At 41.2% G+C, this 18,483-nt stretch overlaps 1 protein-coding gene across 1 annotated transcript in view; it reads left to right on the top strand.

Moving 5' to 3' along the window:
• Nucleotides 1-18,483, top strand: part of LOC144784639 (macrophage mannose receptor 1-like) — a 949,320-nt gene that overhangs the window by 61,905 nt on the left and 868,932 nt on the right. The window contains exon 2 of the mRNA XM_078663568.1: nucleotides 11,054-11,452. Within this exon, the coding sequence (XP_078519694.1) occupies nucleotides 11,054-11,452 (399 nt within the window). The remainder of the gene's footprint in view (nucleotides 1-11,053; nucleotides 11,453-18,483) is intronic.

The raw sequence follows: 18,483 nt of genomic DNA, 5'->3' as shown, positions 1-18,483 counted from the left end.
TTTATGAAAAGTCCTGTCTAGTGCAGTTTAATTGATTACACTGCTAATATCCCTTTCCTGCACACGGCAGGCTAAGGCACCTTTTTAAAGACTCTCTGTAGTAAAGTTTTGTTCATCGGGCTTGTATTTTGAGGGCAGTCTACACTGCTGCTTATCTACATACTGTTTGTGGGTGAATACATTTTTAGTATGCTTCTCTGTCACTGATTTTTTATTCTCTGTTTATCTTTTCTAGAAATAAATATGAACCTTTTACTTAGTTTAAAGACTCCACAGCTTCTTCTGAGTAAAGGGAATGTGGTCATCAAAAGCATTTAATTTGCTTTTGCGCGCTTCAAGATATATTTACTAAAGATTTGAGTGGTTGCTATCATGGCGCAACCCAACCCAAAACATAGCATCTATTTACTATTCCTCAAAAAGGATTGTGAGCACGGCTCAGAATTAAATTGTGCCAAGCAAGTGCTCCCATTAGTAAATATACACAACTGGTTGAAAAATAGTCCCTGCCAAATAACGACACAAATTAATGCAAGCCTATTTTTTTAAAAGACAACATTTTTAACCATTTGTTTAGAAATCAAATCACTTTAGCTGAATTTGAACTTGATGTACTAATCCCATTCTCAATCTCAAGATGTGCAATTTGTACACCAACTTGTTTGCAACTTGAAAGGAATTTAGCCCTCCTACCTTTGTACTAATAAGTCACATCTCAAATTGTCCCTTCAAAGGTGTTTGACAAGGCCTCTTTTTACATGATCACCCCCAATTATTGACTAGTGCTCTTGTTTTTTAACTATGTGCACTGGGACTCTACTAACCAAGTGCATTTGTTCTGGCCCCTGAAACATGAGGAAATTGGCTATACTTCTAATGGACAAATTCACCTTACTTATAAGTCCCTAGTATATGGTACAATATGTATACAGGGCGTAAGGTAAATGTCACTACTGGACTGCAGCAAATATTGTGCCACCACTAAAGTGAGAATGCAAAACACGACTGCAGGCCTTTCACAGGTAACCTGCCTGTGCAGGTTTAAACTACCAACTTGACCTATCAACACAACCCCTTTTCAGAGGCCTAAACCCTCCTTTTAAATATTAATAAGTCACCTCTAAGGTAAACTTAATTGCCCATAAGCAAGAGTGCTTGGAATTTAAAAGTAGGACAATTGAAGTTTATTGTTAAACATGTCCTTACAGTGAAAAGGCTTAAAAAGCTATCTTTACTGTAGCAGGGTTACCTGTTTCATAGGAAAGCATTGAGAGTTAATATTTAAATTAAATAATGTTACCTCTGCCTAGGAACCAGTTAATAAGTCCATTCATGGACTTTTTAAAATATTTATTACAAATCCAGATAATTGGTGAAGCAAGATTCGTAATAAGTATTTTGCAAAAGGTACTTTTTAAAAGTTACCTTTTACCTGCCTAAAGCCTCTAGAAGCCTATCAACATGAGCTTCCAACTGTCACCAGGAGCTGAATAGCTCATTTACAAGGTGTGAATGGGCTGCCAGCACATAAATAAAGGTTTTGGGTGTCTGGACGTGTCCTGTTTCTCAGACAGGATGACCATCTGGACAGTGTTAAGGCACTTTAATATCATCAGAGGGGCCTACTCTGTAATAGGCAGATGTAGCTCACACCTCGGCCTGCCCCCTCTATTGTCCTTCTAGATAGCTAACCACCAATCCAAGTTTGAGAGGAGGTGCCTCTGGAACTGTTTTTGAGTGACCACAGGTAAGAGTTTGCTCATTCCTCTTTGATGAGCACAGCTCTTCTAGGGTCGGTAAGGTTCTGTCATCATGGTTTAGGTAGAGAGGGGCACTGTGGGATTGTTTGCAGTCGTGCACGTAGGAACTGCTACAAAAGTGGGTAGGGCTATCCCTTGGAACGTTTTCTCTATTGGATAGGGAGGGGCCAGGAGTCACTGTTACCCACAGGCTAAATCCAGGCATAAATGTGACACTCCTGGACATCCACCTCAGAAGACAGAAGAAAGACAGCAGCTTCTGGTTTGACCTTTGAGGAGAACCTTAAGGACTGGATCTGCTCCCAATTGTATCCAGGGCTGGGAAGTAGACTCCAAGGGTCAGTTGGCTGACCTCCAGATAAGATAGAGGGTCACAAAAAATGCAACAAGATAACTTTCTTGAAAGAGGCCAGTTGACCAGTTTCAACTGGACATGCCTTGGGCCCTGCTAATGGTTTCTGTTCCTGACCTTAGTGATGTTCTGCGGTCCTGGAACACTTGGCTGGTGTTAGAGGGTACTCCTCCTGACTAACCCTAAAATTAGGGCTTAGAAACCTTTTAAAGGCATTTTACCTGTAGAACTCTATGGGACCAGAACCAACCTGCCAAGCCAATCTGCAGAGGGTGCATCAGTGGAGGGCCTGATTTTGCCACAGGTCCTGTTACGTTATTCGCTGCAGCAGCAAATCTGATGTGCATCCAATGACATCCTACCCTCACCCACTACAGCCGGCAACTTACCACAATAAAGGTATCCAACTTTCAGAAAAGAGACTGACTGAAGACTGAACCTGCAGGTAGAAATCTTCACTGGACCCGATGCTAATTAGCATCTGATTGACTGCTTTATATGCGCAAACTGCAGACTTTTCTCAATTGGAGCTTTTCTCACCTTCCTTGACCGCTTCAATGAGACCTCGTCCTTTGGCAACCCATCATCAATGACCCTGTCTTCTGATCCAGTCTGCTGCCTTGCCCACTGAGGACCCTACCTTCTTAGAAAATGTTTAAGTCAGAATGTAACTATTTGAGCTTTACCCACCTGTGTTTTGTACCGGATCCACATTCCATAGCAGTCAGCCTTAAATATGACCTTTGTCCCAGTCTTGTGTGATCAGTGGACTGTGTTTGGTTCTTTGTGCTTTGTTGCTACTATTTGTATTTAAAACTTTAAAACATCATGTCTCCAGTTGCCCTGTTTTGTAAGTTTTGTGTAATTTTGTTCAATAAAATAGTCTCTATTTATATAAACTGGAGTGGGATTTTTAATGTGTTTTGTATTCAACTTTTAACTGAGTAATAGTACCATTCGTTGTCTCTGGTGACAGCTGCAGCTTTGGTTGTGGGTTGCATTTGATGGCCGTGGAGCTAGGATTCCAGGTGCTGGGTGTGATCCAGGCACGGACAGATGCAGACAGGCTTGCATGGTGCGGTTGTGCTACAGTCAACATTAAATAGGTCCTGCGGTGGGTGCGGCATCTGTTTGTGAGAAAAGTGGTGAGCAAAAAAGCCAGAGCGGGAAAACCCAGGCAGCGGTGGTGTCTCTTGGTCAAAAGGCAACAACTGTATGAGGCTGAAACAAGCAGAAAATGGAGGCCACTGGTAAGTGGCAAGCTAGATGATATGTCCAGCTACCTGCTAATGTGGTTGTATTGCAACCTGCATGAAGTATGTCCTGGGGTAGGTGGGGCTTCTGTTGGCAGGAAAAACAGTGAGTGGGAAAGCCCAGGCATGAAAACCCGGATAGCAGCAGTGTCATATGGTCAAAACTGGATCAATCTAGAGGCCACTGGCAAATGGCAAGCTGGGTGTCCAGGTGTCTACTCGGACACTGGGGTAAAATATTCAAATAAAGTGGACCAAGGCCCTACAGGAACGCCCACCCAACCACGCTGGGAACTTTGATGTCATCACCAAGCTCTTCAATAAATAGTTCACCAACTACGCCAACCGCACTGCTCCCACCAGAAAAAAGACCTACAGAAATAGCAAACAACATAGCTGGTACATGAAGGACCTCAGGGAATCAAAGCTCCTCTGACAGGCAGACAGGCTTGCATGATGCGGTTGTGCTACAGTCTACATTAAATATGTCCTGCGGTGGGTGGGGCTTCTGTTTGTGAGAAAAGTGGTGAGCAAAAAAGCCAGAGCGGGAAAACCCAGCAGAAAAAAGACCTACAGAAATAGCAAGCAACATAGCTGGTACATGAAGGACCTCAGGGAATCAAAGCTCCTCTGAAAACAACTTGAGAGAAAATGGGGACTCAACCAAAATAACTCGGCAAGATCCACATACAAAGCCACCCTCAAACTCCACCACCAACAACTATGAGATGCAAAGGAAAAGGCCCTAACTCTCAGACTCAAAGCCAGCTCCAACAACGGCAAAGAACTCTTCTCCATTGTCAAGGAGTTCTCCAATCCTGCCTCAGTCAACAATAACATCGTCCCCACAGCATACTGATATAAACTCCCCTGACCAGCCGGACACCTCCTTAATTGCCAAATAGCAGCTAAGGAACTGGAAGCCCCTCTCAAACAAAATACACCTCCTCCCTGATGAATACTGTCCACTCTGGAACCCTCACAGTCTCATGCCTCCACTTCATATACAACATTGGAAGAAACATCATCTCCCCCACTCTCACCACTGCCTTCAACACCTCCATAACCACCACCACCTTCTTGTTGTGCTTGAAAAATGCAGAAATCAACACTTTATTGAGGACACTAACAGGGATCTCCCACACAGCAACTACAGTCCCAACTCGCTTCTGCCTTTTCCAGTTAAAATCACGGAGAAAGCCAGCAATTCCCAACTCACAGACCATCTAAACCTCTATCAACTCCTAGACAGCATCCAATCAGGCTATCACACCAACCACTGCACAGAAACAGCCCTCATTGTGGCCAATGATGACATAAGAAGCATCCTAGAGCAAGGAGAAATGGCTGCACTCCTCCTCCTCTACCTCTCCGCAGCTTTCAATAGTCACCCACAAGTAGCCCATCAAAAACGTCAGCACTTGGGTATCTGCAGACTGACTCTTAAGTGGATATACTCTTACCTCATGGACAGAACCCAATGAGTTGGACTTCCCCCTACAACTCAGAACCCAAGAACTAATCTGCAGAGTCCCTCAAGGATCGTGCTCAGCCCAACATTCTTCAGCGTCTGCATGACACCTCTTGGGGACATCATCAGAGACTACGACATCAACATAGTATCCTATGCCGACAACACACAAGTCATCCTCTCCCTTACTGAATTAATCAGCACCACTAAAGCAAACTTTGCCAACTATTTGAGTAATGTCACTGCTTGGATGAAAAACAACTGCCTCAAGCTCAACACAGACTAAACCGAAGTCCTTATCTTTGGCAACAACCACTCCCTCTGGGATTCCCCTTGATGGCCTTTTGAACTTGGCTTTTAGCTTTGCCACTTGTTCCCATAACAATTTATGTTTAATTATGCAACCCTTGGAATCTCTAAACCCATTCTGGCCCCAGTAATGAAGGCATTCATTGTAAGACTGCACACAGTAAAACTAATCGCACACTATCAGTGTGGGGAATACTTGATCCGAGTACTGTTTTGCCAAAACCAGGACTTTCAGCTCTGCCAACTGCTCTGTACAATCTCCTAAAGATTGCTTAGTCGTATTGCTGGGATGGAGGTTGACGTTCCGCATACGTCCCTTAATTATAGCAGATGCAGTGCTATATTGCTGTTTACTTCCTATGGCAGGCTGAGCAGAACCATCAGTATATATGATGTATTCATATTTTTCTAGAGGCAAGATTTCATTCGGAAGAGGGTATTCTTGTTCGTACTACAGGAACGCTTGTGTTTTCAATGTAGAATTGTATCTGTAATCTACATCTGTTGCAGTGAGAGAATTAACCCATTGTATCCATCATGGATGCAGTGCTTTTGCATTTGAAATGCTCGCTTTGGTAACAGCTTCTAAAGTTGGTACTGGGGTTACAACAATTATGCATTTACCTTGTGATAGTGCTCTTTCTCTCACTACAGCAGTCTGTACCACTGTCATTATTTTTTCTGTTGCTGCAAATCGCATTTCAGCATTTGTGTACAAATTTTGATTTGTATGCAATTGGAACTGCCTCACCTTCATTGAAAGTGATGTATGTATATCCTTATAACCCGGGGAAGATTTGGATCACCAATTTTGTAGAATGTACACGTGTGTGCAAGTGTTTAGATGCTATCATGTCAGCCTGAACTGAACGGAGAGTATCTGTGTATTGCTGTGTCCATTGATGTGGTGTGAAATCAGGTCTCATTAAGTCGTAGAAGGGTTTTACTTGTTCTGCGTAATCTAGAATGAATGTTCTGCCACATTTTAAAAATCCTACAATGGTTTGTAAAATGTATAGATTTGTTTTAGGTTGGAGCACTGCACATTTTTCTGAAAAGTTGCCTGCAAGGCTCTTGCCTTTACTCGATAACTCATTTCTTAAAAACAGGACTCTGAGATGGGCAATTTTAGATTTCTCAAAGTTAAATTTGTAGCCCAGGTTGGCAAAACCCAAAATGATGTTGTTGACCCTGCTCAAGTGTTCATGCAATTTGTCATCCGTTAGGAAGATGCCATCTACATAGGACACTGCCTCTTCATCGCAAGTTTGTAATATTTCTGACACCTTGTCTTGTCTTGCCAGGCTGTTCTTATACCCATGAGGTAAACGACAAAAGTTTGGCGAGTGCAGAAAAAGCTGTTAAATATCGGATGTATGACGTTACAATGCATGCTTTTACCATGCATGCTGTTACAACGCAAGTATTACAACGCAAACCTTAACAACGCATAGCTCTTTGGGGTGCTGGATAGTGAATAGTTTAATTTACTATTCCAACTCCAGTCCCCGTGGACACTAGGGAAGGTGTTGGATAGTAAATTAAATCTATTCCCTATCCTAGAGCGCCCCCCAGCGCAATGCGTTGTTATGGTTTTCGTTGTAAAACCTGCGTTGTAAAAGCACTGCGTTGTAAAAGTTTTGTTGTAAAGGATGTTTCCCGTTAAATATCTGCTTTCTGGAGCAATGTTTTGGCAGAAGAATCCATTCAAGATATCTAATGTTGTTTTGTATTTCTTCTGCACAATATTATTCATTAATGTGTCACTATGTGTTTTCTGAACTGCAAATGTGTGTGTGCATGTGTTTAAATGTTGATAATCTAAAACTAGACAATATGTATTGTCAGGTTTCATTGCTGTAAACAAAGGATTATTCATTGGGAAGGTGCAAATCTCAATTACTCCTTGGTATTTGAGTTGGTCTATGATTTATTTGATCTGTCTGTTTGCATCATTTTTATAGGGTACTGTCTCTGTGGATTTGGAGTAGATTTTAACCCTTTGCATTTGTCTGAGCGTTTGTGCTATGGTGTTTTAAGTTACCCAAAGGGAATCATTTTTTTGACTGAGGTCTATTTGGTGCCCTACTCCTTTGGTGTGAAAGGGGCCCCTCTCATTAATTTGAGATAATTATAGATGTGGTCTGATGTGAACCAGCTGGAGCATTTCTCTTAAGTTGGACTGTCAATGTTCCCATGACAAACTGGACAATGTGTCTGTATAGCCTGACTATATCTTTGTACATAGTCAGACTTCATCCACTGGTAGTCTATCTATCTCAGGATGTGGACCGACCAGGCTGCTCCTTCTATCCTGAGCGGACCGAGTCTCAGGACAAATTTTGTGTGTGAGAAGGCGCCTTTAAACCAGCTCATATGCTGCTGGAAAGTTAACAGGACTTCAATGTCTTCATATTGAATGTATTAATCTGGTGGTTCAACTACAATGTATGTGTGGAACAATTTAGTCACCGGATCTGCTTTGTATGACCTGAACTGAAGGCTTGGTGTCTCTACCACTTCTGGACATCCACACAGGATATGTCAGCCATTAGACCAGCTAGCTTACAGTACCAATCATAAATGTTTTGAAAACAATGATCATGCACAGCTGGCTGTTGGCCAAGGATGAAAATAAGTGGTGACCCTTATAAAGAATACATCTGCCAAGCCTGGGGACATGTTTATGTATATCAGGTACAGGGATTCTGATAGAGGACTAAGAGCCTGGTGTCGAAAAGACAGGAGCAAGCTATTATGTAAAAGGTCACCTGTTTAGAATTGTTATAGTTGTGTGAATAGGATAATGTATATAAAATGGAGTATACATGACAGGGCTATTCTAAAGGACATGACAGCCCAGCATTCTAAATTGGAAGCTTTTCCTTGGTTGATTTAACTAAAGTGTATTCAAGAAGAAAATTAATGTATTTGCATACCTCAGGAGCTAATGTTTGATTAAATATAGATGAATTTTTAAAATATAGTTGAAGTTGATAGTTAAGTGATACGTCATGTGGCATTGGGGAGAATTGTTCCTATTATTATTCTTTTGGGGAAAGGGAAATTGCAGCTATGCTTGGTATGTTTTACCCACATACCGGCATTCCACATTGACAAAGCCTTTTGTATAATACTGCTAGCAACTGTGTTTGATAAACTGAGATGGTTGCTACTAATCTTGCATATGGTGACCACTAATGTAATCTTATTTAGTGCCTTGGGAAGGTTTTCATTGAATATAACTAGCTCTTACTATAGAAAACGCTGGAGAAGCATGATCTATAATTCTATACATTGTTTGGAAAATGCTACATGGATTAACTCCAACATGTTTGTCCAGATGTTTTACATTTGTCAACCACAGAGAAGTTGTGAATAGCAGAAGACCGTGAAGCTTTAGCTCCAGTGATGCCACACCGAGCTTGGTGGATAGCGACTGGCCATGGCCAGGACCATGGCATTGAACCTACTTCCAGCTTAGCTCTGTTCTATCAAGAGTAGCTGTTGGTCTAGGAAAGAACTGAGTCGATATCACCTCACTCTGGATTTACATCAAATGTACTATCCAACAGGAATGCCTTATCTGTAAATCATGTATTTCTTTTATGGGTGGAGTACAATATTTGTATTTGTTTTGTATTACATGTTTGTAAAAGTTATCTAAAGCTGTTAAAAAATACACTTTAAACTCGTATATTGGTCAAGCAAAATACTTAAAAATGAACAAATGAAGAGCTACTGAGAATTTAAAAGTCATATTTTCCAGAAATCGAGATACTTTCCCAAGATGTTCTCTTTGATAGAAACGGTCAGATTTGCACATGTTTCGCACTCTAAAAGCTTTTGTGTTTCTTACCAGTTTTTAGATACTGTCCAATATAAGGTAATTCACCTTATGACTCTTCTATAACCAAAAAGCACTCAATCTTCACCAACCTTTCATTGCTTGGGATCAATTATTGTTCTCCTCTGCTTTGTGTCGTAAATGTTGTTACTATCATAACAAAGGGAAGATGCAAAGAACAATTAGCTTGTGAAACCAATGCTGAGACAACTGCATTGGTTTCCGGTGCGCCAACGCAGTGTCTTTAAGCTGGCCTGCATCGTTCACAAGGCGATACTTGGAGAAGGTCCCAGGTTTATCTCTAATAAGATCAGGAATTATACCCCGTCCTGCACTCTTCGTTCTAATAGTCAACATCTATTGACCATCCCTAAGTTCAAGCGGGTCAAACACGGAGGGTTGCGATTTTCCACACTTGCCCCTCAAGAGTGGAACAAAATCCCCTTACCAATACGGACAACAAAAAAATCACCTTCATTTCAGGAAGCAGTTGAAAACCTGGCTCTTTTCACAAGCATATTCTAACTAACCATTCCTTACAGTTAGAGCCCTGCGCCAAGAAACCTACCCGGTGAATGTAGCGCTATATAAGCACCTTTTTACATTTTACATTTTACATTACAATCAAAAATACCCCCGAAGACGTTGGTAGAGATTTTCTCGTGTATTCAGGGAACAATTTGTACCCATAAATTTAGGACGTTCCAACAAGATGTATTCAATGATTAATGCGGACTGCTAGTCTAATCTGTGTCTTTGAAACTAAGAAATATTATGTTATGCTTTTTTTGCTCTTGATTTTACCATGTATCGTCCACCTTTACATTCCACATCACGGTTATTTCATGAAGAATCCAGAAATCCGATCTCACTACTGCTGCTCTTTCAATACGTTGATATTAATTGTTTCTTTCAATGACTATCAGTGGATTTTGAAATTGTGTGTCCGATTCAACAGAGGGAACTGGTAATGGTAATGCCAAAAGATCTGTGAGGCTTAAATGTCAAATATATGAGAGTGTCCAATGCAGATTTTGGAAAAAATAGGAACATAGTATAGATTCCAGCCTCCTTTAAGTGTATGGATCAATGTAAAGTAATCCACAAAAGCAGGAGTTAAGTTTTGTCTTTTAAAGTATATTTATCTAGGTTTATTTGTATATTTATATACATATTTATATATGTAAGGTAACATATTTTTCTCCCTATTCCCTCACCACTCACACCACTCTCCACTCCTGTATTCACTTTACTGCTTTAATGGTCTTCTTGTGCACTCATTGACTCTGGAATATGTCATGATATATCCAGCTTTTGTATAACTTTTTATTACAAGAATTCTGTACTTTACACTACTATTTAATTGTATCCTGTGCAACATGAAATCTTATTAACTTTTTATACCCATTTAGACTTTTATAAAAGACAATAACATCTACTCAAATGTTATGAAATGTTATTCAGAATCAAATAACCGTCTGCTCTGCATGTTACTATTCCTTAATGTTTTGGACGTTATTATTATTTCTAAACAAATGTTTACAATTTTTTTTAATGTACATTTTTCAAATGTAAATATGTGGATGCATTTAAGGACTCACAATACCTTGTACCAAATAGGATAGCACATGGCTTCTTGCTTTGCTGGTCAATCATGGCCAGTGGAGATTTCCGAAAGGACCCAAACCCATAATCACACCTGTCCTGAATGCTGAATTTTTGTGATGTTCTTTCCCTTCATTTCATTGGTTGTTTCTGCAATAATGCTGTTGTAAAGAGTCTTAAAGAAATCCAATTTCAGGCACCACATATTTATTGATCTGCAATGAAAAGTGCTCAGATATTTGAACTTCTTTAAATAACTCTTTACCCAATGTCATGATGTAGGGCCAATTTTTACAATGCTTTGTTTATATCCTGTCATTCACTTTGTGTCTGCAAAACTCTGCATGTTAAAAGCGGAGATTTGCTACATCTAATTTCTAATCCTGCAACTATTTCACTCTTTGTTACCATTACTTTTAAGCTTACCAACTCATGACTTTCTGTTTTTTTGTGCAGATTCCAGCACATTTCTTATTTATAATGAAGAACACAAGCGCTGTGCCCAGACTACCAGCACAACCTCAATGACTGCTGCCATATGCAACCCAAAGAGTGAATCCCAACAGTTCCGGTGGATCTCAGAGCGACAGCTCATGAACATGGAATCAAAGCTCTGCCTGGGAGTACCAGCAAAGAAAGACATGACTTTCGTGGGTTTGTTCCCTTGTGATGCCACTAGTGACCTTCAAAAATGGGAGTGCAAAAATGAGACCCTTTTTGGAATAGAAGGCGAAAACCTGCACTTTAACTATGGAAATAAACAAACCAAGGTCATAATATACAAGGGCTCTGGTACCTGGAGCCGATGGAAGGTCTATGGAACCAACGATGATCTGTGCTCTCATGGTTATGAAGGTAATATTTTGGAAAACATATCCATAGATCAATAGCAGTCTATGGTATACTGTGAGAGATGCTCCAACTCCCGCTTCATGTGTTCACTACATTTATAATTGGCAACACCAAACATAACTTTATTTAGACCTAGTACACCTCTGTTTGAAACAACTCACAGAAAAGGTTTAATTTGGAAATTGACAATGGTGTTCAAAGTTTACACAAGTTTTTTGTGGAGCAAGTTTCTCTGCGAAGATTCTCATGGTGCTCAGTAAATGCCTGAATAAACAAATAATATAGCCATATGATCTTCAGATAAGAAGTCTGTTAGAAATGGAGGTCTCTAGTTGGCAATGGTTGGACCTTTGTCCAAGTAGGGACCCTTCGTCCTAGTCAGGGTAAGGGGGATACACTTCTAAATTAATCCCTGCTCTCCCCCTTGGTAGCTTGGCATGAGCGACACACTTATCTCAGAGGCAGTGTGTAAAGCATTTGTGCATGCATACATTAAACATAGTGAAAACACTACAAATTGACACCACACAGTTTAGAAAAATTAGCAAAACTTTATCTTAAACCAACAAGACCAAAAACGACAAAAATCCAACATACAATGCTATAAAAATAGTTAGTTTGCAAGATAACCTTCAATTTGCAAGAATAGATTAAAAAAAACCACAGTTCTTCTGAGTCAGTAGCTCGACCTGTGGCTACTGCGATGCTGAAAATGACAGAGTCTAACAGTTCTACCTGACTGCGTTGGTAGGGCCAGCTACAGCGGCAACAGACTCCTAGACAGATCCCATTGGTATGAGTCGTCAGGGCGACGGTCGAGGTTGTGATGTGAAGTGGAAGCGGTGCAGCATGCAGTGCCCTCATTGCGCGGGGCAGGCAGCGCTTCGATGATGGTCGTCCAATGACTTCAGTGAGACCAAGTCTTACGATGCGGAGTGAGGGGGTGCGCTATGCGGTGCTGGCAGGTCATGGTGCTTGCGACGGAGCTGTTAGATGTTGGGGTCGGTGATGTCCAGGCAGAGTGAAGCAAGGAGGTGTGGAGTGCGGTGCCCACAGGACGCAGGGCAAGCAGCAGCTCGGTGACAGTCAATCAGTGGCGTAGGGGTGAGACCAAAGATGTGGTGCAAAGTGCTGCGGTGACTTCTGCAGTGCCTTTAGGACATGGAACCAGTGACGGACTCAGTGATAGAGCCTGGTGCTCTTTTCTTCCGCGGCGACTGAAACCATCAGTTCCAGAGATGGTGCCCAGAAGGATGCTGAAATCTTTGCTGTTCCTGAGACTTTTTGACCAGGGGGCAAGCTCTACCTCAAGCCCATGGCGATACTGTGTCAAGAAGGATACACACCCTATTCCTCTCCTTGGCAGAAACAGCTGCTGCAGGCCAAATCCAAACAGCACACAGAAAAGGGGCAGGAATCCTCCTCTAGCTTCTTCCATCACTTCTCCTTGGCAAAGGTTCCGCTTGAAGTCCAAAAGTGATCTAGAATTCAGGGGTCTGGGCCCCAATTTTTATAGCACGTATTCCTCTGTTCCCTGGTAGCAGAGAAGCTCTTTGCTCTGCCAAAACCAGTTCTGTCCTGCTTCCTGACAGGAGGTGGAGACAGCATTGTCCAAGGCAGACCAGGCCCATTCAGGTGTGGAAAAATATCCTCCTCCTACTGCAAATGCAGGTGAGGTCTATTCAGTCCAGCCCTGATTCACCCTGGAGAGGCAGGACACAACTCACCCCCCCCAAGATGCTGTCTGAACAGCATGCACATCCCAGCATCAGTCCCTCCACAGCCAGACTGTCAATACACAAACCTAGAAGACCTAGAAGAGGTACACTTGATGGCTAAACAAGAAAATACCTAAAAGTGGTATTTTGAAACCTAGAACGTAAAAATTGTCCTTACTAAAAGATGCATCTTCTGATTCTGAGTTCCATCATACTAAACTCCATTTTCCTTTCTTGTTCCCATAGGAAGTTAGAGTTATAAGATGTAATACGTAAACTCCCCCTTCTATCCTATGGGACAGACAGTCTTTGAAAAGTGAAAAACGAAATTGGCAGTTTTTCACTATCAGGACATGTCATACACATCAGGGCATGTTCTACCTTTCACATACACTGCACCCTGCCCACAGGGGTACCTTGGGACTATCTTAGGGGTGACTCACATGTAAGAAAAGGGAAGGTTAGGGCCTGGCAAGTGGGTGCATTTACCAGGTCAACATGGCAGTAATAGACTGCACACAGGCACCGCAATGGCAGGCCTGAGACCCTTTTGTAAGGCTGCTGTTGTGGGTGGCACAACCTGTACTGCAAGCCCACTAGCCACATTTGGTTTACAGGCCCTGGGCACACACTGTGCACTGTACTAGGAACTTATCAGTAAACCAAATAATCCAAATATGGGAACACTAATCCATGACAACAATTTACAGAGGGAGCACTTGCACTTTGGCACTGAACAGCAGTGGTAAAGTGTCCAAACCATCTAGACCAGGAAAAATGAAGACAAAACACACAGTATAATCCCAGGAGGCCTAGGCAAAAATACAGGGGGAACCCACGCCATGGATACCAGGTCTAACAAAGTAATTCAGTGTAGATTCTGCACAAATGAGCTAGGAAAATTGGGTGCCAAAATGCACTGATATATGGGTGGATCCTAGGTGTTAATCACATTACCACTAAGCACCCACAGTATACTTTCAAATTTATCGAGCTCTAGAAACAGGTTGAGCATTTTTCCCAGAGTTTTCATGCATAGGCTGAACCCATAAATGAGTTTATCGACTTTGGCATGTAGCACTGTCAATGCCAACATGACTCTCTTCCCCCCACAGAGAGTTTCCCTATTATGAAAGACCCCACATTACAGACCTAGAGCTTTTGGAAGCCCCCCTTAGTGTGCCCTATGACTGGTGAGACACTAAATTAGTCTCCCCATTGTGAAATCCTGATGGGGTAGGCCCTCTCTTCTCCTTTGCCCAAGTCCTTGCTGGTGGACACATATTATAGATTTTGGAGCACAATTTCTGAACCACGGGTGATGCATACTATTCTCCTTTTATAATTGAGACCCAGTGACTCACAGAAAATGGGTGCTGTTCACATTTATTACATTTGTGATTGAAAGGGGACATTATGTTCATTGTTGTTCAATAATGATTGTGAACATTGCATTGAAGAAAGATGATCTCAAGAATTTGTCTGTGTGGAATGCTCATGTTTTCACACTAGGATGCACACCTAGATGTTACACTTGCCCGCTATCATATATGATCCAGTCCCTGAAGTGTGCTGTGGGAGCTGGGCTAGGCATCTTTACTTAGAATTCCCTCTGAGGAGGAAAGCTCTGCCCCTAACTTGCTGGTTGAAACCTCAAACTTCATAGATGAACTAGCACATGAGAGAGTGACAACACATGTTAGAATGACACACTGTATGGTCCTAATGCCCTGTTGAAACTTGCTTTTATAGTTTTCCCAGCTGAGCATTGACCTTCCAGACTATCAGGTCCCTTAAGTGATTATTTACATGTTGGCATAACCTGATATACATGTGACTCAATAAAAAAGGGTTGGCATCCTCGGTCAAACACCGATCACCAGCAAAGCGTTGTTTCACAAGACTGGATGTAATGAGGGGTGGCAAACCCATGGGAATGGTGCATAATAGACCATTCCCTTTGGAGGCATGATACACTGACATCTGAATGAGAAGCAGAATGTCTGGAGGCACATAGTGGATGGGTCATGGTGATCCATAGGGCGAGATTATCACCTCGTGTAGAAAAGTGTCAAAATATCAGAAAAATAATTGGCTGTCATCTGTTGTGATCAGGTATTCTACAATACATCTCAAACGAGCCCGTCTAGTGATTAATATAATAAAGTTCAAATAAAACCATATTATAGTCAGACAATAAGTACAAACACTCAAGAGAAAACAGGCCACAGAAAGAGTACTAAACATTGACCACATGCTCAGAGTACTTCATGGTTAAAGAAAAAGGAGGAAAAAACAGCCTTGACAAATTCTGAAATTAAAAATAGAAAGCACATGTATGAAGGAAGATATTTTCAGAATGTTGCCATTACATTAAATATTCACCTTACTTCAGCACGGGGATTGGAGAAATTAATAGATCATCATAAGGCATGTTTCCATGTGCAAGTGGCCATGAGTGCAGAAAAATCTTGAGTGTTGTTATAACAGATTTTCCATTTGATTTGAAGTAGAGATCAACCGTAGTTTCAAAGAATTTGGTGGTTATAGCTGCTTATTCAAGAAAAACATGATGTTTTATGTATAATCAACAAATTTGAGACGTGGAAATTATTTTAAAGTGAATTGAAAAAACATTTTAATTATTATGTAAAAACAAGCCAACCCGTGTTTTGCAAACATTGTGTCACTCCATCAGGGCTTAATGCTAAATTCAACATGAAAGTGATGTTTCAGTACAAAAACATATTTTTTAAGGTCATCACTTATCGCCTTGCGGCCGGGGCGGAAAAGGTTTAATATGGTGTCTGTGTCTATTAGACACCGCCAGCCATATTAACATGGGCCAAAACAGATGCCTTTCTGTGGCGGCATCGGCATGCGGTCTTCACTTCGGGGGCCCCCTGCGGGCCCCCAGAGTGAAGGAGAGGTGGGGGGTGCACACGGGGGGTACCTGTGGTACCCCCTGCATTTGTATAAACAAAGCGGCAGGCACGCACGGTGCCTGTCGCTTTGTTTATACAAATGCATAAGTGCATTTTTAGCATTGTGGCGGGCGGTGCTGACAGCACCGCCCGCCACAATGCTAAAAATGCAGGATGCGCCCGCCACAGTGGCGGGCGCATCCTAATACCCCCCACGGGACCCCCGCCCTTATGGTGGGCGGTCCCAATCCCCGTGAGGATGGCGGGCGGGCAAAGTCTGCCCGCCACCCTAATGACCCCCATAGTTCGGAGCCCCTCCGGCCGAAATCGGAATCAGCGCCTTAAATGTAACACATATATTAAAAAACTAAACAAATTCTTATACAAAAAAAAATCACATACTTTTAAAATACATACTAAAATACATAACACTAATTAAAACATCGATATTTTAAACAACAATATTTTTGGGTTGTATGTCACTACAACGCATGCTTTTACAACGCATGCCATTACGACGCAGGTTTTACAACACAAGTCGTTATAACGACTTGCGTTGGGGGGCGCTGGATAGTGAATAGTTTAATTTATTATTCCAACTCCAGTCCCCGTGGATAGTAGGGAAGGTGTTGGATAGTAATTCAACTATTCCCTATCCTAGAGCGCCCTCCAGCGCAATTCGTTGTAATGACTTGTGTTGTAAAAGTTGCGTCGTAATGGGTGTGCGTTGTAAAAGTTGCGTTGTAAAGGATGTTTCCCATATTTTTGCAAATGATATTACCAACTTCGATATTTCCAAAAACGATATTTCATACCTGCAAGTCGATATTCTTGACCACAATATTCTTCCTGTCGATATTTCTGTATCACGATATTTAAAACTCAATATTTGTGTATGTCGACATTTTAAACTCGATATTCTGTCTGTGCACCCAGGAGAATATCGAAAACATTTATACTGAAGGTAAAAATGCCCAACTTGGTATATTTACATTATGCAATTTTGTATTTTTATGCATATAGTAATCTCATGCCAAAATAATCAATAATAATGCTATTTAAGGAGACAGAGGAATTGAAATTGCATATTAATCCTTGATCCACATTAATCTGTCCATTTTGCGGAAATGCTATATGGTTTTAGCTGGCTAATAGACCTATTGTGAACAATATCCTCAAATGTAGGGCTTTGGAGTATTTTTCTCTAACTATCATGTTGTATAGGCAGATTATTTTACATCTCAAAGCTACAATGAATAAGCAGACTTTTTGTCACATTCAATCTTTTAACTCACACGTGAATTCTAAATATAAAGCAACCTTTTAACACTACAAAACGCAGATATTTTTATTACATGTCAGCTGTCACAAGACATTACGTGATTAACCTAACAAAAAAGGACTTTAGGAATCACTTTAATGAGAGAGGGCTTGGCTCTATCCACACGTTGATAGCCAGGAGTACATGTTTTGATTGGACAGAGCTTTCACACAAAAAAGTGATTGCCCCCATGAAGCTGTGACCATTTTGTTTATTTAATGTGAGGAAAAGGGTACACCCTGCTGTAAATGTAAGTCTCTAAGTCAGGAACATTAACTTAAATGTGAAAACCTGAGGCAACTCAAAATTGTTTGTAAAAAATGTGCATCTGATATATTTTTATATCTCAAGTGCTCACAGCAAAACAGGTGTAGGGTGAATATATTAAAACACGTTATTCCATGTCATTGTTGAATTAGTACCATGGTACACATATAAATAGCAGCAATCTAATTACTCAAATATCACACCATTCAAGGCCTCATGCATTCATCTCACCCATACAGTATAGGAACAAAACACAAAAATCTGTGCAATGAACTATTCTTCATTGGTTATATACAGTTTTGATAATGTTTACAGGCATCTCTATAGTGCTTTTTCATAAAGATACACAGATTAAATACATTTATATTTTGAATCTCCTAGTGGCTTGAATCTACACTCATTTCAGCACAGAGCACCTTCATCAGGAAAGCCACCTTCAAATTGGAGGTAGTAAAGATCAGCAATTACACAACACATTAGAAAGAGCACTCAGCAGAACTGATTTTTATTACATGGAACCTCAAAGATTGCAATAGTAGGGAAGGGCTTTGTCACCAGTTAGTCCCTTAGACAAACCATGGATATAGAAGATGTGTGCAGTCCGAATCCTTCCTAGTCTGCTTAGGAGAGATCATATTTTGCTTTGCTAACTGTAATTAAATAAATGTATGTTTTGAATCTGCTAGTGGCTTGAATCTATGCGCGTTTCAGCACAGAGCACCTTAGTCTGAAAAGCCAGCTTCCAATCAGAATAGCAAAGACCTGCAATTACACAACACATTAGAAATAGCTCTAAACAGAACT

This window comes from Lissotriton helveticus, chromosome 10 (genome assembly GCF_964261635.1).
Source record: "Lissotriton helveticus chromosome 10, aLisHel1.1, whole genome shotgun sequence".
In the NCBI taxonomy this organism is placed as follows: domain Eukaryota; kingdom Metazoa; phylum Chordata; class Amphibia; order Caudata; family Salamandridae; genus Lissotriton; species Lissotriton helveticus.
Note: the sequence above shows the minus strand (reverse complement) of the source record. Positions and strands in the feature narration are given on the sequence as shown.